Source organism: Trachypithecus francoisi, unplaced genomic scaffold, assembly GCF_009764315.1.
Source record: "Trachypithecus francoisi isolate TF-2019V2 unplaced genomic scaffold, Tfra_2.0 Lachesis_group16, whole genome shotgun sequence".
NCBI lineage: Eukaryota > Metazoa > Chordata > Mammalia > Primates > Cercopithecidae > Trachypithecus > Trachypithecus francoisi.
In genome coordinates this window covers 87,244,153-87,269,348 of record NW_022681461.1, presented here as the reverse complement: position 1 = coordinate 87,269,348, position 25,196 = coordinate 87,244,153, and the positions used below count along the sequence as shown (strand labels likewise).

General features: G+C 38.4%; 1 protein-coding gene across 3 annotated transcripts in view; it reads left to right on the top strand.

Moving 5' to 3' along the window:
• Positions 1 to 25,196, top strand: part of TGFBR1 (transforming growth factor beta receptor 1) — a 51,413-nt gene that overhangs the window by 11,277 nt on the left and 14,940 nt on the right. Inside the window, exons 2-4 of one of the 3 annotated variants that reach the window (XM_033237986.1) lie at positions 13,896 to 14,141; positions 17,551 to 17,781; positions 22,828 to 23,058. In XM_033237986.1, coding sequence (XP_033093877.1) covers positions 13,896 to 14,141; positions 17,551 to 17,781; positions 22,828 to 23,058 — 708 coding nt within the window. Of the gene's footprint in view, positions 1 to 13,895; positions 14,142 to 17,538; positions 17,782 to 22,827; positions 23,059 to 25,196 lie in introns of all 3 variants that reach the window. The other 2 variants (XM_033237985.1, XM_033237987.1) reach the window with 2 other exon arrangements.

The window sequence follows — 25,196 nt, the reverse complement described above, 5'->3', positions numbered from 1 at the left end:
ACAAGTTAAAGTAGTTTTAGTTATTTTGTCTCATTTTACATTTGGGAAAAAAATTACAAACCAGGGGCCAGAGTCTGGTCATATTTGTCTGTGAGGGAAGACAGTTTCTGATTGCCAGTCCCACCAGAGCACTGGCAGATTAGCACAGCACCGTAGATTACTTTCCTAGGAAGAGATGCTCTTTTTTTCTCCCTTTCCATTATTTTGCTTTCCTTCTTTCCATGGCACATTGTCCTTTTGTTTTCTTCCTTCTTATTTCGATGCATATAGAAACTTGAGCCTTTCTGCTCCCACATTCTCTTTCTCCCCATGATCATAATTGTTTCTTCCTCTTTATTCTTAAAAAAATAAATAATAAGGCCACATAAGTATTTTATCTAGATCTCATCTATCATTTAAGTTTTGTCAGATCTGGCCTGCTCTTGCCTTACCATGGGAGAAGGGAAAGGAGGGACGAGTTTTAAGGGATTTTAGGCATCAGGCAGAAGTCTTAAGGGAAACTGCAAGGACCACCAGGCTCAGAATTAGCTGTGCATTGCAAACAGATGGTGTGTCCCTGAGGAAATAGTGTAGTTGCCCTAAGCAATTGGGTGTTTCCATCTGATTTAGCTTAGTCTCTGTAACTGGGAAAAAGGAAAGTCTCATGGAAGACATGAGTATAATCACCTGTGAACCATTCTAAATTATTGTCTAGAGCCTAGTAATTTTTGTCTTGTATCTAGATTTCATAATTCTGCAAGATAGTCTTCTGTGTTGTATCTTCAGTTCTCCAAGGAATAAATGACATCAAGACCCTTATGCCTCTGAGCCTGGCAGATCCTTATCTTTTAATAACCAACCCACCACTTTCTTCATTAGCGAAGATGCTACTGTATCAATGCTACCAGCAGTTGGAAACCCATATCCTAATGCCAAGCCTCAGCATGTAGATTTTGAGGTCTGAAAACTTTATTAGCTTGATTGCAGTACATCTCAAGCCTAAGTTTTCATATACATATAGTTTAGTCTCAAAGGGCAAATGTTCCCCTGAAAGAAGTTCAGTCAGCACCAGATGCTTATATCTTTATGCCCCAAGGGAGTCCAAAATTTAATGATTAGAAATATTATAAAAATACAAATATTATATAAATAATACAAAAGCGCTTTCATTTTGGCGGGCTTTTCTGTCCTTGCTTGGTTTAATTCAGCTGTGTTCTAGGAGACTGCAACCACAATTTAACTGCTTGCTTTGGCGTTTTGTTTAACAAGGGAGATGAATATTTCAGATGAGACGGAGCCTTACTATGTCACCCAAGCTGGAATGCGGTGGTGCAATCTCAGCTCACTGCAAACTCTGTCTCCTGGGTTCAAGCAATTCTCCTGTCTCAGCCTCATGTGTAACTGGGATTACAGGCATCCGCCACCACGTCTGGCTAATTTTTTTTGTATTTTTAGTAGAGACCGGGTTTCACCGTGTTGGCCAAGCTGGTCTTGAATTCCTGACCTTAGGTGATCCGCCTGCCTCGGCCTCCCAAAGTGCTGGGACTACTGACGTGAGCCACTGTGCCCAGCCTTCAATTTTTTTCTTTAAGGTTAAGTGCTTGTTGAATCCTGTTTGCTTACTCTTTCTGACCCAGATGTTTTAAAAATGTTTTCCTGTGTTTTCATTTAAAGGGTTTGTTTTACCTTTTGCATTGAGATGTGTAGTCCATCTGGAGTTGGTTATTTATTATGGTATGAGATTTTTATTATTTTTAAAATATGGATACCTAGTTGACTTAGAACCATTCATTGGTAATACCTTCTTTCCCCCAGTGTACAGTAGTATCACCTTCATCATAAATCAAGAGGTTGTACATGTGAGGGTCTGTTTCTCTGGAATCTCTGTTCCGTTTGCCTATTTGTCCTTGTGCCATTACCATACTGTCTTAATTATTATGATGTTATGAGTCTTGATATCTAGTAGTGTAAGTCTTCCAGAGATTACTTTGGTCATTCTTGGGATGTTGTTTTTCCATATAAATTTCAGAATCAACTTGTCAGTTCCCACTGAATAAAAACCCTGTGGGGATTCTGATTTGATTTTATTGAATCTACAGATCACTTTATGGAATATTGACCTCTTTACAGTATTGAATCTTCCAGTTAGGAGCTTGTCATTTTTCTCCATTTATAAATACATTTTAAAATTTTATTTTATCTCCTTTGTAATTTCTATCAATGAGTAATATTTTTTAAGCTTTCTCTGCAGAGGTCTTACCTGTCTTTTGTTAGGTTTATTCCTAGTTTTTAGATTTTTAAAAAATGTTTTCTATTTGTTGCTGGTTTAAGAATGATTTTTAAATTTAATTTAATTTTTTTTGGTATAGTGAGTAACCTTGTATTAGTGACCTTGCTAGATTTACTAATTGATTCTAATAGTTGATCTGTAGGTCACTTTTGGATTTTCCATGTACATAGTTGTCCTCAGCAAGTAATGATAGTTCTGTTTCTTTCCAGTCTATCTTCCTTTTGTTTATTTCTTATTACACTCAGACCTGTAATATAATGTTGAGAAGTAGTGATAGATATCCCTTTCTTATTTGTGATTTCAGGGGAAAACGAACAGTCATGCAACATTAAATGTAATGCCTGCTTTTATGCCTTTTCTTTAATCTGATTATTTCAGATTTTTTAAAAAAAATACTGCAGTTTACTGAGATTTGTAAAAATCATGAAGAGCTGTTGAATTTTATCAGTTTGCTAAGATTTTTAAAAATCATGAACAACTGTTGAATTTTATCAGTTTTTTTGGTTTTTGTTTACGTCACCTAAACTGCCAAACTCCCTTATTGTTTTCTTTTTTTTTTTTGAGATGGGATCTCACTCTGTTGTCCAAGCTGGAGTGCTGTAGCCTGATCATGGCTCACTGCAGCCTCACACTGCTGGGACTCAAGTAATCCTCCTGCCCCAGCCTCCCAAGTAGCTGGGACTATAGGAACATGCCATCACGCCTGGCTCAAGTTTTTATTTTGGCTTTTTTTTTTTTTTTGAGACCGAGTCTCACTGTCACACAGGCTGGAGTGCAGTGGCGTGATCTCAGCTCACTGCAAGCTCTGCCTCCCGGGTTCACGCCATTCTCCCGCCTCAGCCTCCCTAGTAGCTGGGACTACAGGCGCCCGCCACCATGCCCGGCTAATTTTTTGTATTTTTACTAGAGATGGGTTTTCACCGTGTTAGCCAGGATGGTCTTGATTTCCTGATCTCGTGATCCACCCACCTCCGTCTCCCAAAGTGCTCGGATTGCTGGCATGAGCTGCCTCACCTGGCCGATTTTGGCATCTTTTGTACAATGTTTTTGTATATCCTCTACCTAAAATGACTTTTCCTTTCTTCACTAGCTTTCCTTAAGTCTTAGTTTAGGTGTCGTCTTTCAGAGAAATCTCCATTTTCTGTCCTCTGATCTGTGCACTTTGCATCACTGTTTATCAGTGGCGTGTTCTCTGTGTTGTGAACTTGAGGGCAGGAATCTCATCCTGATTATCTCTGTCCTCGTAAAGATTTTTTTCTTTCTTGCTACACAGGTTACGTTCACTGTTGTGTTCTGAGAAAAAGGTGTTCAGGTCTTGCTTTCTGCTTCTAAAATTACTAACTGCACAGGACCATCAGTTCATTTCTTCAACTGTGGCCCCAACAGATCTTTCGCTGTTTGCTGGCCCAGGTATTGCTCTCCTCTGCCCCGAGTATATGGCAGCTGGGAGTGGTTACCACAGTTCTCTTACCACAGTTCCTTCTCTGCCACAGTTCTGTTTTGTATGTCATTCCCCTAGCCCAGGATGATCTGCCACTTTCATTTACGTTCATTATTACGCCTTATCATCTGTGCAGCCAAGCCAGTGTCTCCTACAGCCACTCGTGCTTTCCAAAGGGAAAGGTTGAATTTTTCATTTCGTCCTACGTGAGGGGTTGTGGGGAGTAGGGGTGGAAATCACTGTAGATTATCAAGTAATCCTTTTTTTCTTTGTGTACTTTTGGAGTAAATCTAGATTATGTTGATGTAACTATTAGGACATTTCTGTTTCTTCATCTCTAAAGGACCTGCGATCTGATATTTCTGTTCACATTCCTTCCAGCATGAACATTTTATGGCTAAGTAGATATTAACTTGTTTATTAGTTAGGGATATTACATACATACATTAGATGTGTCCCTACACTGTTAATTTGGGTTGGAACTGAAAATATACTTTCTGTGTGTGCCTAATGCTACTACAGTGAAGTTCTTGAGCCAGGTCTGTTCAGTCATATTGTTGAAAAACTGTATGAATATTTATGAAGGAGAAAGAGACGATAGAGGTACCGTGAACATTCACTGTTTTATGTGCATATGGTTTGTATTGTGTTCTGTGTCAGTGTTGCCTCCCAGAGCTGTCTCAGCATTAGCTCTGATTCTCTGTCTAGCATCTAGACCAGAGACAGGCATATAGTAGGAGCTCTAAAGAAATATTTGCTGAAAAAGTGCATAAAGTAATTTTTGAGCATTTTATTATGTGCTGGGCACTGTGCTAAGTATTCTATGCATGCTGTTTCATTAACCCTCAAACCTTCTGAGAATTGGTACTGTTAGCATGTTATGAATTTAGGAGGTAAGTTGAAGAAATTTAAGTTCAAATAAGTTAAGTGACTTCCTCAGGATTACTCAGTGCCTGACTGGCAAAGATAGGATTTTAACTTGTCTTTCTGTCTCTGAGTTCCATCAACTTAACTACCATATCCTTATAATACCTACCCACTAGTCAAATTAAAATCTAATAAGAAACTGTGTAAAAGCATACTTAGATTGAGAGGAAATAAGAAATTTGGTTATTGTTTTAGCATTCACCATTAGACATAGAAGTTTCTCCATTTCTTTTCAGGGCCTGGGGTAAGGCAGTGCACACATCTGCTCTGTATATTAAAATATCCCCTCAACTCATTGAAGTGGAACAAAAACAAGGTTACTTGACAGGACTATAATTGTAATCTCACTATACAGCTTTACTTCCTTCCCTTTAATAGTAGGACGATTTCCTTGTCCTTAAACATGCTTCTGAAATACCAGTTTTAATGGCTATATAGTTTTTCATTTATGATTGGATCAGGATTCATTCTGTCATTGAATTGTCATTCACATAGGTTGTTTTCAATCATAAAATACTGTAATGAACATCTACAAGTTTGCTTTCACCTATTGTTTCCTCAGACAACTCTAAGTAGTACAGTCAATGGACTAAAAGATAAAGGCTGTGACTCTTTTCACATGTGTTGTTAAACTCCTCAAATCTGCGAACCAGATCTTTATGCTGTACTTGTGTGATTTATTTTGAATATAAGTGAAAGCCTTTGTATTAGTTGCCCTGTTAAATCCCATCTTGCCATTTGGGCAGCCTGTTTTTAGTGTGTTTTCTCTGATATCAGTTAACATTATATTGGCTAATTCCATTGAGACCAGGAGACTGGAAAATGAAGATAATGTGGAAAAGCAAGAGCTTGTGAATTTGGGAGTGCCCTATTCTTTTAAGATGTGATGTGGGTTAAATGATAAACAATACATCTTAAATTCTTTAAAAGTGGCAGAAGTAATTGGAATTTATCTGGAAAAAATCAGATGTTTATTCTGATGCCCTAAATTCATGGGTGAAATATTATCTGGACTAGAGGAAAATTTTGTGTACATTATATGGTGTTCTCTATTTTGACAAGCTTACTTTGATATTACTGCTGCAGGGTAGCCCCAGGAGGGTTGAATTGAGAACTGAGTATTTTGAGGAACAAAACCTAGGATAGTAGGCTGGAGGGAGTTGGAGGTCAGGGTTTTAGCCATGTATACAGAGATAAAGCAACATATTTAATAAAAAGAAGAGGAAAATCTGTATAGTGTGCTTTACTCCAGAGGTGGATGAGGGAGAAGAGAGGGCACATCTCCTTGAGAAGGGGGTGTGGTGTTGAGAATGGAGAAAAGGGATAAGGCAGATTACTCAGAAGAACTGGGGTAGAAGAATAGTTGTTGGATGATAAAAAGGGCTGACATTAGTCCCTGAAAGGGTTTTTAAAAATAACTTCTAACTTTTGCTTTCATCTTTGCCAGCAGTGATGTGATCTGCTTTCAGCTGTAGTGAAGCAAACTGAATAAAGCACATTGTGCACGTTAGGTCTTTTACTTGCCTGTTGGTACATGTTTGTAATATTTGGAAATAGTCTCACTGCGAAGAAAAGTATAGTTGTGCTGTAGTGGGTAGAGTGAGGAACATAAGGGTCATCACCAGCAAAGTCAGAGTGATGAAAAAACTGGATTTTAAACTCTCTGCTTGACTTTGCATAGATAAGTAAGCCAAGCAGAGTGTTTCCTGGGTGTAGTTAAAATACAAGTTTGGAGCACAGGTAAAAGGCCAAGAGGCTTGGAGATGTAGACCTGAGATGTACCAAAGGGCCAAATGCAAAGTTTGGGAACTGTGATGTCATATAAAAACTAATAAAGAAAGGGTGGCACTCTGTCTTATATCCTGAAACATTTTGAAAAGAATATTGAATTTGACCAGAAGGGCATTGCTAGTGAATTTCGAAGAGAGATTTCAGTTGAACTCTGAATTGGAGGCAGATGGTGATAAGGCTGGAGAGGGCCAGTAACGGGTTGAAAAAGGAAAGAGTATTCAAACATATGCATAAAAAGACTATGAGTAGGTTATATAGATGATGACACACTAAGCCTGGGAAGACAAGGTTTCTGTTGCTAATTTTTATTTCTTTAACAAGGGTAATAGAAATGTCTGTTCCATATATTAATACTATACACAGCTGTTTACCTCTCAGCTTTTCTAGCAAGACATAGGGCTTGTGAATTAACCCTGGGTAGCCCTGGCAGTTGATAGAAGTAATAGTGCTTCCATGTGTGACCTCGAGACGTACTGAAATGAGGCAACCAAGGAAATCCTTTATATTGGGCCTAAGAGCCAAGATCTCAACTTGAGATATGTTACCCTGAGAGTTGTTACCCTGATACTATAATACCGTGAGTAATAACCCCAAGGCTTCTGTCGTCTCTTTTTCCTCATGTCACTTCCTTTGACGTCTAAATGTCACCATGCTAACATCTGCAAACTTTGAAAATTCTGATTTATTCTGCAGTATTTGGAAATTTCATTGCTCGTAATTGTATTTCCTGGCATGGTTCTGCTATAATTTTCTGTGTACACAGTAGCTTTTCCTTTTAGTGCTGAATCATAGTGAAATCCTTGTTCAACCTAAGTTATAGTTGCGAGGGAGCTATCAAGACAAGTAATTACAGTGATGGTGAAATGAATACAGGTCAAACACCCCAATCTGAAATTCAAAACCTTTTGAGCACACCAACATGATGCCACAAGTGGAAAATTCTACACATAAGTACTTAACATGAACTTTGTTTCATGCTCAAAATTACTTCAAATATTATTTTAAATTACCTTTGGGCTATTAAAGCATATATGAAACATGAATGAATTTTATATTTAGACTTGGGTCCCATTCCCAAGATGTCTCATTATGTATATGCAAATATTCCAAAATCTGAAAAAAATCCTAAATCCGAAACACTTCTGGTCCTGAGCATTTTGCATGAGGGATACTCAATTTGTAATATTTTCTGTGTATAGCCAAGTTTGCACATGCATAGGTTACAACAACTCATCATGTCTTAACCTTTCAGTCTGGAGGCCGGAGTTTTCTTTTTACTTTGGTTATAAATTGTATTCGGATTTTAGAAATGTAAAGCTTAGAGAAATGTGCATCTCAAAATTAAGAAAGCTGTGCCCTCTATGTTAGAGATTGGGGGCAAAGTTGGACAGTGTAGTAGAAAGGTCCTAAACAGGGGATTTGGTTCTTATTTTTGCTATCAAGCAGAAGACTCAAAACTGTGGGGGGAGTCTAAACCATATCAGGTCCACTTGGGAGTCTTTAAAGTTTAGGGTTACTTAGCATGGGGATAGTGGTACAGCAAATAGTTGCATAGATTTTACTTGTGGGCTGGTGAGAATATAGTGAGGATTCACATCTACCTGTAATCTGGGATCTGGGTAGAATATTTGTATAAATCATTTTGGTTTTTTGGTTTTCTTTTTTTTTTTTTTTTTTTTGAGACGGAGTCTGGCTCTGTCGCCCAGGCTGGAGTGCAGTGGCCGGATCTCAGCTCACTGCAGTCTCCGCCTCCCAGGTTTACGCCATTCTCCTGCCTCAGCCTCCCAAGTAGCTGGGACTACAGGCGCCTGCTACCTCGCCCGGCTAGTTTTTTTTTGTATTTTTTAGTAGAGACGGGGTTTCACCGTGTTAGCCAGGATGGTCTCGATCTCCTGACCTAGTGATCCGCCCGTCTCGGCCTCCCAAAGTGCTGGGATTACAGGCTTGAGCCACCGCGCCCGGCCTGGTTTTCTTTTTAAAATTTTTAAAATCGTTTTGGTTTTCTTAAGTTTTGGTTTCTTCATTAATAAAATGACAGAACTGAATTGCCTAGATGATATTCAAAGTTTCATGTGGTTCTGTTAGTCTGGGATTCTACAGTGGAATTTTGTCACTCCTTTTGGGAAGAAGTTTACCTTTGGTGGCTGTGAATAAAAACCACATGGGAACAATGCCATTTATCATATGGGATAATTCTGTGTGTTTATGTAATCGTTTATGTTAGTTTCCAAATATGTTAATAATGTACAGTATCTCATTTGATTAGCTCAATCAGGTGATGAAATAGGTCAGAAAGGTATTATGTTCATTTTCCTGATGAAATAAAACATGGTGGTTAGCATCTTGAACAATTTAAATTTGATCATCTTACTTGGTATGCCAGCCACTAAGGATGAAATCCTGCCACTGAGAAAGAAAACCCAGTGAGGAAAGCTTTCTCACCCTCATCTATCTAACAAATTGTATGTATTCTCCAAGTTCTGACTTGAATGCTGGTGCAGCTTTTCTTGATAATCTCTTCTACGACACCTGAGTAGAAACACTTTGATCATTCTCCTCAGGACTCAGGATTTTAATGATCTGTTTAATGCCTTTCTCTTGCACCCTAGTGAACTACTCAAGTTCTAATACCTTGTCTTATTCATCTCTACACCTCATAGCCGACACTGTTCCTGGCATATAGAGATGCTTAGTGAATAATTGCAGAATCAAATGAAAGAGTCAAGGTGATGTGTTGCGGAGTGAGGAGAACTTGGGCTTTAGACTGGTGGAAGGAGATGTCATCGTATACATTTTTTAGATTGAAATTTTGCCCTGTATATGCATTTAAAAATTAAAAACCTAGTTGAATAAAAGGGGGGCGGGTGGGGAGCCAGGGGCCAAATCTATCAATAAAATAAATTTGAATTTTTTTTTTAAAATGGCAATTAAAACTCATATGTTCATGGAAAAAATTAAGTTCCTGTTTTAGTTTTTCCCTAAATGATTTTGCCGTATCACATAACAGCAGTCTTGTGGTCAATCAAGACTGTTTTCAAGTGGTGAAGTGGAATTTTTTAATTCCCTGGAGAGAGAAATATTTACCTAGTTAAGCTTTGTGTTATCGTGATGTTTTTATTTGTCTAGTGACCTCTTCTTATTGAAAGACTAGTTAAGAGAAACCGTTTAGCACTGACTTTTTCAAATTTACCGTAATGTAATGACCTCTTTGAAAGGAGAAGTACAGAGTGTATTTTTCATAATGTTACTTAAATTCTGTAGACATGAAACTAGATATAAAACCCTTATGTTCTTGGCTCATATACCACTATAAACCAAATCTGCAAATTAAATACAAAGACAACTACAAAAACAAAACAAAACAAAAAAACAAAATTCAAATGAATACATTTATTCCATGTGACAGATGATGTTTAGGTTTCGCAGTAGAAAAAAATAGCTTTAGGTCTAATTCCATTTTAAATCTGTTTCTGTATTTTAACTTCAGTGATAATAAAAGCTGTGAGTAGTGCCTCTTCTCATCAGTAATATTATGCAGGAGGGTATTAATGACTTCAAGGCCTTGTTGTTAAGTTCGGGAGGAGACATCATACCTAACCAAAACACCTGCCAGCGAGCATTCCTCAAATACAGGCTTGTAAGTTTTACTGAGATGTCATCCATTTTGTTCATTGGAAGATAAGGTTAATATTTTGACATTATTGAAATCTTCATTACATGATTTTCTAAACCAGTTATTGCTGGAAATGAGAATGGAAAAACGTGACATATCTACAATTATATTTACTGCTAACAAATGTTTGCAAATTGTACTACACATATAGGACCCATATAACACTTGCATATAATAAAGTGCATATATGGTATTGGCTGTTAGGCTATTGGCTTTTGAATATGCATGCCATGCCTATATTGCCATCTGCTTGATTCAAATTCCCTTTATTTTTTACTCTTTCTTTTACAATGACTATGAAACATGCTGTGTGTAGTGTGCCGCAAGGACATTTGGCCTGAAGGGGATCTTCACACAACTGAAGCAGCAGCAGTAAAAGCCTAGTGCCAGTGTTGAGACAGTGGCTACTCATGATCTTGAATGTTTATTCTTGTTTTTAGATTATCTTTTGAAACGAAAATATTTTTTCAAAACTTGTACCCAACTTACACATCCTTTTCTCTCCCAGTATATTTGGGAAACATTATTTTAGCAAGTATTTTTCTGATCACTACCTAAGGAACCAGGATTCAGAGATGTGAAAAACAAAACAAGCTTGGCCCTTCCTAAGGCAATGAAAGACACTTTAACAGCAAGCTATAAATAGATTGATTTGCACTGTTCTAAAGGTATGCAAAGAGCACTATGGAACATATCGAAAGGAGCTACCGATTATTGTGAAGGTAAGGGCGAGATTTAGGAAAAATGGAAAAGGTCCTGTTGAAATAGGGTCTTAAAGGATGAGTCAGATAAGAAGATAGGTTTAAACTAGACAGAGAGATGTTATATGTAAAGACCAAGGTCATGAAAGACATGATTATTGTAATGGTGAGAGGTGTGTGGCCCTAGATAGCATTTATCACGTGAGAAGTAAGTTGAAACCCCAAACTAAAAGTCTTGTTAGACTAGGTGTTTAGCCCTTATCTCATCAACATAGGCGAGCCACAGAGATCTGAGAACTGGGAGAATGTTCAGGGCAATATTTTTTATATATAGTGGTTACCACATTGTATTACAGTGTTCTCCTTCACTTGTCATTGGAGCTCTTCAAGGGCTGTGAGCATTAGTTATTAATCTTTGTGTACTAAGCTTTTGATAGAGTAACTGATGAAAGTAATGCTTAGAAAACATGGGTTGAATGACTAATCATGAGTAAAGAGGATTTAGGAGAGAATTATGACAATCTCCTATGGTGGTAGTTTTAATGCTCTGTGGGTCACAGACTCCTTTGTGAGTGATTTTGAAAGCTTTTCCTTGAAAATGTAAATACATATAACATTTGGCTTATAGTTTTATGGGATTCATGTACCTCTGAAGCCACTCCATGAATTCCTGGTTCAGAATTCCTCCTTAGGAAATTATAGCCAGACAGCCATCACCATCACACATTGTCATGAATAGTTACTATCTCTTTTAGCAGTCTTTAAATATATTACAAGGCTGGGTTCGGTGGCTCATGCATGTAATCCCAGCACTTTGGGAGGCTGAGGCGGGAGGATCATGAGGTCAAGAGCTGGAGACCATCCTGGCTAACACGGTGAAAACCCGTCTCTACTAAAAAATTAGCCGGGCATGGTGATGGGCACCTGTCGTCCCAGCTACTAGGGAGGCTGAGGCAGGAGAATCGCATGAACCCCGGGAGGAGGAGCTTGCAGTGAGCCGAGATCGTGCCATTGCACTCCAGCCTGGGTGAAAGAGCGAGACTCCATCTCAAAGAAAAAATATATATGTATTACGATTGTGTCTCTTTCTTGTAATTTTCTTGAGTTTCTTTCATATTTAGGAAGTAAATAGCTGACCTGTCTATGAATAAAGAAAGCATTTTAAATGATTAAGGTAAAACTTGACTGGTCTGTAAAGATAATAGACAAGTATGTGAATTAAGCCGGCAACCAAGAAACAGCCACTTGAGGAAAACCTGACATTCCTGAATTTGAGTTTAGCAAGTGAGTTGTAAGTCTGCAGGGCCACACTCAGACTGGATTTGCTAGAAGGTCTCACAGACTCAGAATAGCTGTTAGAGTCATGGTGATAGTTTATTACAGCAAAATCATACAGATTAACATCAGCAAAAGGAAAAGGCACCTGGGGTGAAGTCTAGGAGAATTCAGGCACAGGTTTCCAGGTGTCCTATTCCAGTGGCATAACATAGATGGCCTTAATTCAACAACAATATGTGACAACATGCACGAAGTTGTCAACCAGGGAAGTTCACTTGAGCCTTGGTGTCCAGGGTTTTTACTGTTGGTCAGTCACTTAGGCTTGCAGCACCTGCATGACAGGCTTCAGCCCCTCAGACTTCTTCTACCCTGCCCCTAGAAGTAATAGGTGTTCACTGTAAATCACATTGTTAGAATAAGCTGTCTGATGGCATTGGTACCATGCGACCCAAGGCCTCAGGCATACAGAAATATTCTTATCAGGGAGAATATTCCAGAGGTTCAGAACTCATCTACCAAGAGCCAGCCAAGGCCAGTTTTGAAGACAAGTCTTGGGAATATGCAGGGTTTGAGCAACTCAGTCCTGCTGAGTTAACCCTTTCTTGTACAGCAAGTTAGCTGTTCAGGGAGTTAGCTCTGTCTATCCTGCCCCTGTCTGCCTAGCCCCTCCTTTTCTAGATACAGTGTACCTCCCTGCTCTCATCATAGATGGCCATTCCATGTACTCAGACTTTTTTTCCCTTGCCAACAAGTAATTGGAATGTTTAGATTTAAGAACATGTCTGCTTTGCAGTTTCATATGACCATGGTGAAATTATGCGCCAATTCTATCATTGTGATTCAACAAGTATTTTTTGAATGCTGCTGTGCATGAGGCATGGTGTTAGATGGCAGATTGACAGGAATGACTAATACAGGTATCTGGCCTCAAGGAGTTTACAGTTTCATAGGAGAAAGAAAAATAGCAATTCTGGTAAGCAGTGTGTGTTTTGGAGAGCACTTAACTTCATCAGAGAGCATGGTTGAAGGTGTATCTGTGTGTATGAGAAGGTGTTGGTGATAATTAGAAGACTTCCCTCAAGAGGTCACTCCTGGGGTTGAGCCATAAAGATCAAGTAGATACAAGTGGGCATGAAGCTAGCGTTTTGCCGCCAGTCATTTTTGTAGTTAGGTTGCCTGTGTGGTTGGAGCATGTATGTATTGTTATGGGTGTAGTCTGCTTGGCTTCATTAAGAGAATGCCCCAGTCCTGGCCAGAATACACATGTCTTTTTTAGGGTTTGCACCAAGGGGAATAGGGAGTGTCTGGCTCAGTACAAATCTGTTTCCGTTACTCCATTACCCAGAAAGCCACTGAAATGGCATTAGCCTACAGTTAATGGGTGGTAGTGTTTTCATGCATTGCTTCTCAAAGGAGGAGTATGTGAATGTTTAGTTTGGGGCTGGTTAAAAACAAAACAAAACAAAAAAAAGTATAACCATTACAAATTTAAATGTACTTTGTTTCTAATGGGAAGGCAAATGCTTGCCTTGCTTTGATGAAATTGAACATAACAAAATTTTTCTATACTTGGAAGCAAAAAACTTCAGGAAAAAACCTGGATCCAAGTGTTACTACATTTCCTTGGGCTTCCACATGTGTATGGTTCTTAATATAATTTGAAACTTCTAAGAGCAACGAATAGTTGTTTTTTTGAACAGTGCATAGAAGTTGTGTGATAATAGGATCAAGAATGTATTATTAGAGTGAATATTGGATAATTTCAAACTGTTAACCTTGAGATTTTTTTCTAATAGAATCTTTCTCTTTTTCCAGCATTACAGTGTTTCTGCCACCTCTGTACAAAAGACAATTTTACTTGTGTGACAGATGGGCTCTGCTTTGTCTCTGTCACAGAGACCACAGACAAAGTTATACACAACAGCATGTGTATAGCTGAAATTGACTTAATTCCTCGAGATAGGCCATTTGTTTGTGCACCCTCTTCAAAAACTGGGTCTGTGACTACAACATATTGCTGCAATCAGGACCATTGCAATAAAATAGAACTTCCAACTACTGGTAAGTTGTTCTATAAAATTTTTTTCCTAGATACTACAAGAAAAACTCTTCATACTCTGTGACTTTAGAACTGGAAGGGATCATAGAAGTTGTCTAATCCAATTCATTCCGTTTAGAGGCAAGAAGTGGCTTGTCCATTGTTACAGACTTATAAGAGTAGCCAAGATCCTGCCTCCTGGGTGTGTGTTGTTTAAGAAGGTTGTTCCAGGGTGGACTTCCTCTGAGGTCTGTTATACCTAAAAGGATAGAGAAAAGCAAATTCTGACAAAGCCCACAACAACATCTTCAGATTGTCTTTACTTTGTTCTCAGAGTGAATTTCTTCTTCCTTATATAATGCTCCTATCTTTTAAAGCAATCAGCAGTGTTTTAATGAGTGGTAATTCAGAGCAGCACTAAGTAGTCTAGATGTTTTCATTTTGTAATTTCAGCTTGTTTTATGATCTTTATGCATAAATTAATTATACATCATTTCTAGAATTTTGGTCCTTCACCTGTAGTTTACATTTAAAATTTCCCGGGGCTGGTGGCTCATGCCTGTAATCCCAGCACTTTGGAAAGCCTAAGGTGGGCAGATCACTTGAGGCCAGAAGTTTGAGACCAGCCTGGGCAACATGGCAAAACCCTATCTCTACTAAAATAACAAAAATTAGCTGGGCATGGTGGCACATGCTTGTAATCTCAGCTACTTGGGTGGCTGAGGCACAAGAATCTTTGAACCTGGGAGGCAGAGGTTGCAGTGAGCCGAGATTGTGCCGCTGCACTCCAGCCTGGGTGACAGAGTGAGGCTGTGTCTCAAAAAAAAAAAAAAAAAAAAAAGATAATTAAATAAGTAAAATTTCCTGGCAGAACCAGTAGTTTGAAGGCTTCATAAACTTTTTAATTTTAAGATTCCGGTTTAATATGGAAGTCTGAGCACATGTATTTAACTCTTACCTCTTTCCCCAGATCCCAAAGGAATATAAAAATGAGGGCAACCTATGTTAATGCTAGTGGAATTAATGGTAGAATGCCACCCACACGCCAACACTTGTGAGGAACTTCTGCAATTCTGCAATTTACAGTACAGATGACACCAGACTGGTAAAGAATAGGATCAATAACTAATAAGAAAGGTTAGTCATTGAAAAGTCCAACCAATAACTTAGACGAAGGATTGGGGGTGAGGTGAGGGTACGAGCGAACTCTCAGTTCCCTTTTAGGAAGCACCTGGCTTCAGTGCTCAGAGGAGCAGACACAGTTGCTCACTTTCCACTCAGAGTTGGTCCAGGCCTTGTGCTAATTAAAGGAGGAAGCACTGCTGTAGCACAGAAGGAAAAGGCCAGTCCTCCACCTGTTCACCATGATAATGCAGCTCTCCCGTGGTAAGGGTTGGTCAGACTACAATGTCTTTGTGACTTTGATGAAAGCACCTGCAGTTATAATGTGACAAAGAAAAGGATAATTCCAGAATTTCCCATTTCCATCATTTGAGTTTGAAATATCTGAATAGAGATTTATAAAACCTTGTGAAGAAGTCACCTCATTTCTCATATTTCTAATTAACGTATATAAACTTCTCATTTCCAGCTCTAGAATAAGCAAACAGCAAAAAATTACCAATGAAAAGTTAGGAGTTCAAAAGAAGTAGTCTGAACTAGATAGATTAGATGTCATCCTATGAAATAGGTTTACCACATGATAGGGAGGAACTTTCAAACAGTCCAGGGTCTATTTTCAGTTATTCACTATGAAATGAGCACATTTCACAGTTGTAAAAGGTTGCTTTCAGAAGAAAAGCCCAACTGATGAATGTTTTTAAAAATGCACTATTGAGAGCGAACAACAGACTGGATGCCATAATTTTATAGTCAAGTTTGGGACAAGCTTAAGAAATTGTGTTACAATTCAGAGAAAAGACAGTTGGTGAGCATATTAAGAGATATAGGGAACAGATTTAGATGATCCAATATGCTTATTATCAGAATTCCAGAAAAAGGCGTGAGACTAGAAAGAAGACAGAATACCAGGCAAAATTAATGAAAAAATATTAATCCAAACACATATAATAAAAAGTATCAGTTTTAAAAATAAAAGAATTATATAAGCATTTAACACACTTAAACATTGGTTACTATAAAAGGCAAAAAAAAAAAAAAGATTCAGATTTTCTGCTTAAATATCAGAGGGCAAATGGAACATTTTTGTAGTCACCTAAAATTCTTTAAATAGGCCAAGATTTTTCATATACAAAGGCAACAGCCTTCTTGCCACAAGTTCAGTGTACAAGGACGCATGGACTGTTCCCGAAGGAAATTACTAGAAATAGGATTCTGTATGATAAGAGATTAATCTACTGAAGATCTCAAGAATGGGAAAGATGTGGTATGAAAGAAATGGTGGTAAGTAGTAAACCAGTAAGACTCAGGATGAATGTCAAAATAATTGTAATTTTCTGAAACAACCAGAAAATTTTAATTATTAATGGAAGTTACAAGAAAATGATCTGGACTTAAAAGTTCAGGAGGTTAAGATAGAATAAAATGTATATATATGCAAACTCTGTTTAAAAAAAAAAAAAAAGATATGTTCTGCCTTTAAAAAACTGGTGGAGCTATTGGCTGGGCATGCCTCATGCCTGTAATCCCAGCACTTTGGGAAGCCAAAGTGGGTGAATCACTTGAGGTCAGGAGTTCGAGACCAGCCTTGAGCAACATGGTGAAACCTGTCTCTACTAAGATACAAAAGTTAACCAGATATGGTGGCACATGCCTGTAATCCCAGCTACCTGAGAGGCTCAGGCAGGAGAATTGCTTGAACCCGGGAAGTGGAGGTTGCAGTGAGCCAACATCACACCACTGTATCCAACCTGGGCAACAAGAGTGAAACTCTGTCTCAAAAAAAAAAAAAAAAATTGGTGGAGATACATATACTAAAATGTGAGTTGTTTGGGAGTGATGAAGATGTGTGTGTTTTTTTGTTTTGATATTTTTGTTTGTTTTTCCTGCTATGAGCATGTACTGGCCTTGGAACAAGAAGACAAGTCAAACATACTTTAAAAAATATATATGATTTTTAAGGAGACGTTAATGGGTATTGTTACAGGTTATTGGAATTACTGACCTGATGTGATAAGTGGGGAAGGTACTATGATATTGGTAGCAGCTGGCTTTGTAATGATGGCTGAAGAGTACAGAAGGAGTAAGTGGGTGCTGACAGAGCTGGTGTGCATGAAAGGAGGCCTAGTGGGAGAAGACTGAATGATTGACTTGTTCTGGGTTTGAGCCCTATAAACTGCTGTAATGAGGCTCTTTGGCTATGTGGTGGCAGTGGCCAGCTGCAGGAATTGTGTAGGATTAGGAAAATGGGGGTTGCCATCTACAGTGTTTTTGTTGTTGTTGATGTTTATTTCACTCAAGGCCCTTTTTCAGTAAAGTCGTCACCTGGCCTTGGTCCCGTGGAACTGGCAGCTGTCATTGCTGGACCAGTGTGCTTTGTCTGCATCTCACTCATGTTGATGGTATATATCTGCCACAATCGCACTGTCATTCACCATCGAGTGCCAAATGAAGAGGACCCTTCATTAGATCGCCCTTTTATTTCAGAGGGTACTACGTTGAAAGACTTAATTTATGATATGACAACATCAGGTTCTGGCTCAGGTAATGTACTTAATTGTTTCTCCTTTTTCCTAAGACATCTTTTTAAAATTAAGTGATACTTATTTTATTAGTTTGCTAATAAGCCAACGTGTTAGAATGTGAGATAATATAAATTATATTCCAGGTTTGAAACTTACAAAAATCTTTAAGCTTGTTGTATATATGACTGTGGCTGGTTTAAAATAGATTGGAACTTACTTAAACTGTTAAAACAAGTCAGTCAGCTCCATGATGGTATAAATTTCAAAGCGTTCTCACTTGTATGATCTAATTTGCTTTTCATCACTGTGAGGTAGAAGGGATAAGAACAATTATTCTCATATAGATGAAGCTGAAGTTCAGAGATGTTCAAATGATCTGCAACTAACCCGTTCTATTCAGGATTGTTTAGCAGCCTGATGTTTATATTTGAAAACAGGCATGACAAAAATGTATTCAGAATTGTGAAGGTTATTTGCTTTTTAAACATTATATGAAATTGTCTTTTGTACAGGCCTGGTTTTTTAAAATTAAACTAATGAACTCTTACGTCATTTTCTCACTTCAGAAAAATGTCTAATCACCTTCTTATTTAATGTAGTTTTGGCCCCTAATGAGGTTTGCTTTTCCCAGTTCTATTTGTTGATATTTGTGGCATCAGAAGTAGATGAGCTAATTGTCAGAGTCATCCCAAGGTGGATTTTGGCATAGCAGTGCTTCATATTTAAACTGAAGGGGCGTTATCTTCTACTTTTTCTTACATATGGTTTGGAAAAGTATTAAGAGAGGAACACTCCTATCCCCTGTGTTTTTAGAATTTGACACTTGGCTAAGGATAAATAGATCTAGGTTCTCAAGCAAGTTTTGTCTTTGATTGGCTGTATAACCTTGGTTAAAACATATTTCCTCTTTGGGCTTCTGTTTCTTCATCAAAAATATGGAACCCATACTGCTGATAAAAACACTTCAAGTGGTTTGTTAAGACTTTTAAATGAGATATACTATCCTTTGAAAAGTATGAGTCGTCTTCAAATAAGGGCTAAATTCATGAATAAAGTGAAAATTTGGAAAGCATATATAGTGAAAATTTCACTAATTTTGGTGAAACCCCATCTCTACTAAGAATACAAAAAAGTTAGCCGGGCATAATGGCATGCGCCTGTAGTCCCAGCTACTCGGGAGGCTGAGGCAGGAGACTCGCCTGAACCTGGGAGGTGGAGGTTGCAGTTAGCTGAGATCGTGCCACTGCACTTCAGCCTGGGCAATAGAGTGAGACTCCATCTCAAAAAAAAATTCACTAATTTTATAATTGAGTGATATTAAAGAAATATTAAAGCAGAAGTTGAGCATAAAATTATATCTAATGTTGCAGAAAGCTCATATAATGACAAATGTCTATTTATTTTAAGGAAATGAATATATATTGTTATGTCTGCATATCCATTCATTTAAGAATGAAGAAACTGATTTTATTACCTGAATTATTCTTCTGTAGAATTTGGCCGTGTGTATTCAATAAGAGAACTCTCTCCTTGACTGCTAGGACATATACAGGCTCGCACTGGAGCTCAGGTCAGAAGGCAAGCTTAGGGATTCCTGAAACAGTTGTGCAAGGAAGACAATGAGAGTTTGGACTTAGATGGAGCCATCTTAGTACTGAAGGTGTGATAGTCTTTGGGGAGGAGTGGTGGACAGAGGTTATTTTAGAGCTTTCCTGGGACTTCCCATTTATTCTCAGTTCAGATTTTCAAAAAGATTTTGCTCATTCTAGAAGTAATCCTGCTCAAGACTGTCATAATCAAGGACCGGAGTCACAGAAAATCAGGATGGCTTCAGATCATTTGGAATTAATCCCTCAGACCTGTTATCTTGTACACTCCGGAAAGACAGCAGCTCATGCCACTTGCCACAGTGGAATAAGCCCACCTAACTGATTAAAGGAATTGGTGGGTGGGTGATAGTTGATTACTGAATAAGAATATCTTCATTAACCTTTTAAGAGATAAACATGAAAAAGAATGAAATAATTCTGTTTCCATTATATATATATATATATATATATATATCTAGATCCATGAGGGACCATAGCTCTCTGTTCTCTGAAAGCTTCTCTCCCTCTTTTTGTGCCTTACCCTGCAAAATCTTGTCTGCATTGCTTGCTAGCTCTGTAGCTTTGGGGAGTTAACCAATGTCTCATGCTTGAGTTATTTCATCTTTAAAATGAAAGTGATGGACTCTGCTTTGTGCACATCATTGGGTTGTTGTGAGTTCAAGCAAGACAAAATGTTGGCATGAAAGCGCTTGGTAAATTGTAAAGTTATGTCCAAATAACAAGTGTTACTCTTATTGAAAACATACTTGGAAGAAAAATCTAACATACATTATCAGTTGACTACATTGTACAAAACTTAGTTTAAGGCCTCCTTTGCCTGTCGTAGTTCATTGTGTACTGAATTCTCTCCAAACCTATCCAGGCAGAAGCCATCTTCTGGTGAATAATAGCAGAAAATGCCATCTGTTTCCCTTCTATTCATTATAAATCCTTAATGCCACCTTAGGCATGAGAGTAGTGCCTGTGATTAAGTAAACTGTGTGTTTATAATACTTTGTTTTAGTTCTTTCTTTAATTGAGGAAAAGGTATAAGCATTTCACATTCTGAATTCATGTGTTCATTACTCAGTACTGTGACCATAATTAAGGAAAGGCCCTATCTCTACCTCTAAAGACTGTGCTTTTAACTTGGGTACTTCAGGGAATACAATGAAGAGTTGGGTTCTGGCAGCTGTACCCCAAGTGTGTGAGTGTGCACATGTGCATATGTGCCAGCTTTTGATAGTGAGTCTTCTAGGCCAGTGTTCGTTATAGCTTGTGCAGCTTAGGAGCTCTTATAATATATGCATGTTGTTCAGGTCTTATTTCCTGTTCACTGCATGTGAAGCTGTGGAGTCCCTGTTTCCCTTTTGAAGTTTTCTCTCAAACAGTTCTAAAGGTACAGAAGAATAGAGCAGAGAATATAGAGATCTAAATTAGGCCTATTTCGTTTTATCTTTAGAAGAAAATTGCTACTTTTTTTGTTTGTTTGTTTTTGAGGTGGAGTCTTACTCTTTTGCCCAGGCTGGAGTGCAGCGGGGTGATCTCAGCTCTCTGAAAGTCTTCACCTCCCGGGTTCAAGCAGTTCTCCTGCCTCAGCCTCCTGAGTAGCTGGGATTACAGGCGTGTACCACCATACCCAGCTAATTTTTGTACATTTAGTGGAGACCAGGTTTCACCATGTTGGCCAGGCTGGTCTCAAACTCCTGACCTCTAGCGATCCAACCACCTCAGCCTCCCAAAGTGCTGGGATTAGAGTTGTGAGTCACTGTGCTGGCCAATTGTTAACTTTTTTAAAATGCTCAACTATTCATGTGAAGTAACCCAATATGGATAATACAATGGATCAAGATTTGCTTTTTAATTTTAATTGACATCTAGAATCTAGTGATAAAGGGGAAGACAAAAACTTTCCTTGTCCTGTTGGCCTTTCTTGACCATACCATTTACACAAGTCCTGAACCTGTCAGGTGTTTTCAGAATTCGTGTTTGTGATTCCTTTTTCTTTTTTATTACTTGCCTTTGCAATTTCCAGATTAATCTCCTGAAATTAACTCTTAGATGTACTTTTAAGTCTGTGGTGTGGCCCTCTACAAGGCTTCATAAAATGTAATAAATTAGTATCTACACTAAACGACATAATTAGAATTGATTATTCATAGTGTGAAAGAGCTCTATGATTTAAATAAGGATTTCAGCCAGATCTGTTTCTCACTGGCAGCCTCCTTATAAACACAAACATTTATAGTTAGACTGCTAACTACTTTATAGGAGGTCGGGAGGGTAGAGCAAAAGGAAGAAAGGACCCATTTAAGAAACTTAAGAAGAAGAGCTTCTGATAGCTTTAAAGATTTAACGTTTGGATTTATAAGCATTTCACATCAGGGAACCAAAGAGAGCAGATAATTTCATTTACTGTCATTGGGTTAATTTGATCTAGCAAGCAGCTTTGAGTATAGATTATAAATGACACCAATTTATGTGTACATAGATTGTATAAATAAGATGCTAGTGAGGAACATGATGTACACTGGCATTTTCTTTGTTAGTGTCAATGTAATTTAAAATGACACTTACCAGATGGTGGATAGGATATTAAGTTACTGTCTCACATATAGTGACACTTAAATGTTGCAGGTAAGTTAGTAAACCCTTTTAAATGAAATAAGTATGGCAATACTTAAAAATACATATTTTGGAGAAAACCAAGTTCAATTAGTGGAAAAACAGTGCTCCATTACCAAGGTAAGTTACTTAGCCTTGTTCTTCAGGATACTAGTGTTGCCTATGTAGCCAGTTGTTAGCAAGTAAATTGCTTTCCTTGAAATAGTTTCTGTGGTGATTCTTACTGATTTATTAAAAAGCCAGATTTACTTCTGTGTTTCTGTGTTCACATTTTTTTTCTTCCCGTCAATGAAACAGTTACCGGATTCATCTTTCTAAAATAAGATTTTAAAATTATCTTGCTTCCAGCCATGGCCCTTTTTCTCAGAAATCTTTTAGAAGTTCTTTTACCTAAAGCTCTCATTGGTTATCTTGAGCTTGGTATTCAGTACTCTTCATCTTCTGGTGACAGCTTACTTTCTCTTTCACTGCTTTGCCACATACATCCTCTCTCTGATTGCCCAGGCTGCTTCCCTAAACATGTGTCATTCATTTCTCTCTACCTTTGCCTGTACATTTTTCCTGCCCTAACCACTGTACTTAAGGGATAGTCAAAATTCAACTGACTTTTACAAAGCCTACCTTGACCCTCTAGCACGAGTTTCTGGATTCTTTTGTTATATTTATTATCTTATTTTCCTTTTTTAATTAGTTATTTTATTGCAAATAAAATACATATCTCCCCAGTGAGATAAGTTGCTAAAAGGATAGCTTAAAGTGTCAGCTTTCTGGGTCACTCTTTATGCCTATCAGGATGTTTGAAACATGTAATATTGTTGATTGTGTTGAGTACTATTTATTTTTACCTTTAGGTTTACCATTGCTTGTTCAGAGGACAATTGCGAGAACTATTGTGTTACAAGAAAGCATTGGCAAAGGTCGATTTGGAGAAGTGTGGCGAGGAAAGTGGCGGGGAGAAGAAGTTGCTGTTAAGATATTCTCTTCTAGAGAAGAACGTTCGTGGTTCCGTGAGGCAGAGATTTATCAAACTGTAATGTTACGTCATGAAAACATCCTGGGATTTATAGCAGCAGACAATAAAGGTCTGTAACATTTGCTTTTCCTTATGTTACATATAACAAGATCTCTTTAAGTCTTTTCAGATATGGTGACTAACCATCATCAAAGTAGATGAGAAATAGATGTCTGTCATGTAGATTAGACCCGTTAAGTCAAATACAATATATTAGTAATTTTTAGAACTAGGAACTTCTTTTTTTTTTTTTTTTTTTTTTTTGAGGGGGAGTCTCGCTCTGTCGCCCGAACTGGAGTGCAGTGGCCGGATCTCAGCTCACTGCAAGCTCCGTCTCCCGGGTTTACGCCATTCTCCTGCCTCAGCCTCCCGAGTAGCTGGGACTACAGGCGCCTGCCACCTCGCCCAGCTAGTTTTTGTATTTTTAGTAGAGACGGGGTTTCACCGTGTTAGCCAGGATGGTCTTGATCTCCTGACCTCGTGATAAGATTTTCTTGACTCTTGATAACATTCCTAAAATCTCTTATTGTTTTATAAAATGTAAAAGAGCTATTTTAAAAAGCCATATACTTTGTTGGTTTAGTTTAGGGCAGTTAGTTATTGAGAGTAGTCATGATATGGAAAAGATTATAAACTTGCTCAAAATTTTGAGAATAGGGCTTAGATAGTCGTTTCCTTTTAATCTCTTCCTGACCAGTAGAGTGTTTCAATATAGACTATTGAACTTATTTAAGGGGAGAGTACAAATAACTTGTCAGTGTTCTGAGTTGCCAAGGGCTAAATAGATGAATCTTTTGGCAAACTCAATTAAAGAGAGAAATTGTGGCCAGGCGTGGTGGCTCAAACCTGTAATCCCAGCACTTTGGGAGGCCGAGACGGGCGGATCACAAGGTCAGGAGATCGAGACCATCCTGGCTAACACCGTGAAACCCCGTCTCTACTAAAAAATACAAAAAACTAGCCGGGCGAGGTGGCGGGCGCCTGTAGTCCCAGCTACTCGGGAGGCTGAGGCAGGAGAATGGCGTAAACCCAGGAGGCGGAGCTTGCAGTGAGCTGAGATTCGGCCACTGCACTGCAGCCTGGGTGACAGAGCAAGACTCCGTCTCAAAAAAAAAAAAAAAGAGAGAAATTGTTTCTTCAGCCACCCTGTCATTGGTAACCGTGTGAACACTTTTTTGCTTATAATGCTTTTTCCTGAGGCGCAGCATCAGGTCAGATGCTGAAGACGGAAGGAAGCCTGTCAGTGGGGTGTCAGAATGAGTGGGGACTGCAAGCAGTGACCTTAGACTGTGCTGCTGCCACTTTCTGAGCTTCCGTTAATACCGTTATGCCCACGATTCCTACTTTTTGTTTTGTTTTGTTTTGTTTTTTGAGATGGAGTCTCGCTCTGTAGCCAGGCTGGAGTGCAGTGGCGCAATCTCAGCTCACTGCAGCCTCTGCCTCCTGAGTTCAAGTGGTTATCCTGCTTCAGCCTCCTGAGTAGCTGGGACTACAGGTGGGCACCATCATGCCCAGCTAATGTTTGTATTTTTAGTAGAGATGAGATTTCACCATGTTGGCCAGGATGGTCTCCATCTCTTGACCTCGTGGTCCACCCACCTCACCTTCCCAAAGTGCTGGGATGACAGGTGTGAGCCACCACACCCAGCCCCCACGATTCCTATTTTTACTGCCTGTGTCAGAGACTTGTGTTTCAGCTCCACTCTTATCATCCCTACCCTTGAATCAAATATATTTCCAAGCTTTCCTGTTTTAAAAAAAAAAATGCTGTCATTATCTCTTAGCTTAGCCAGACCTGTAGTCATCTTTTTCCTTCTCTCACCTTCCATTTACTTCAGCAATATTTATTTATTCAAATATTAACAGTGTTTAACCTCAGTTGGTAATTATGGGTGATTTTTATGATATTTCTTTCAGCTTCTCTGGGTTTTCAAATTTATTTACAAGCATGTACTGCTTTTTTTTTTTTTTTTTTTTAACTTTTATTTGTAGAAAATTTCCAGTATGTAGAAAAGCAAAGTAGTTACAGTGATCCCTCATTGTCCAGCTTCAACAGTTGTCAGGTCACTGCCAATCATAATTGATGTCTCATCCCACCTATTCTGCCCTAATTGTGTTAATTCGAAGCTGGTCCCAGACAACATGTTTTCATCCGTAAACACTTATAAAATGTAATTTGTATCTTCAAATGATGAGGAAATGTTTTTA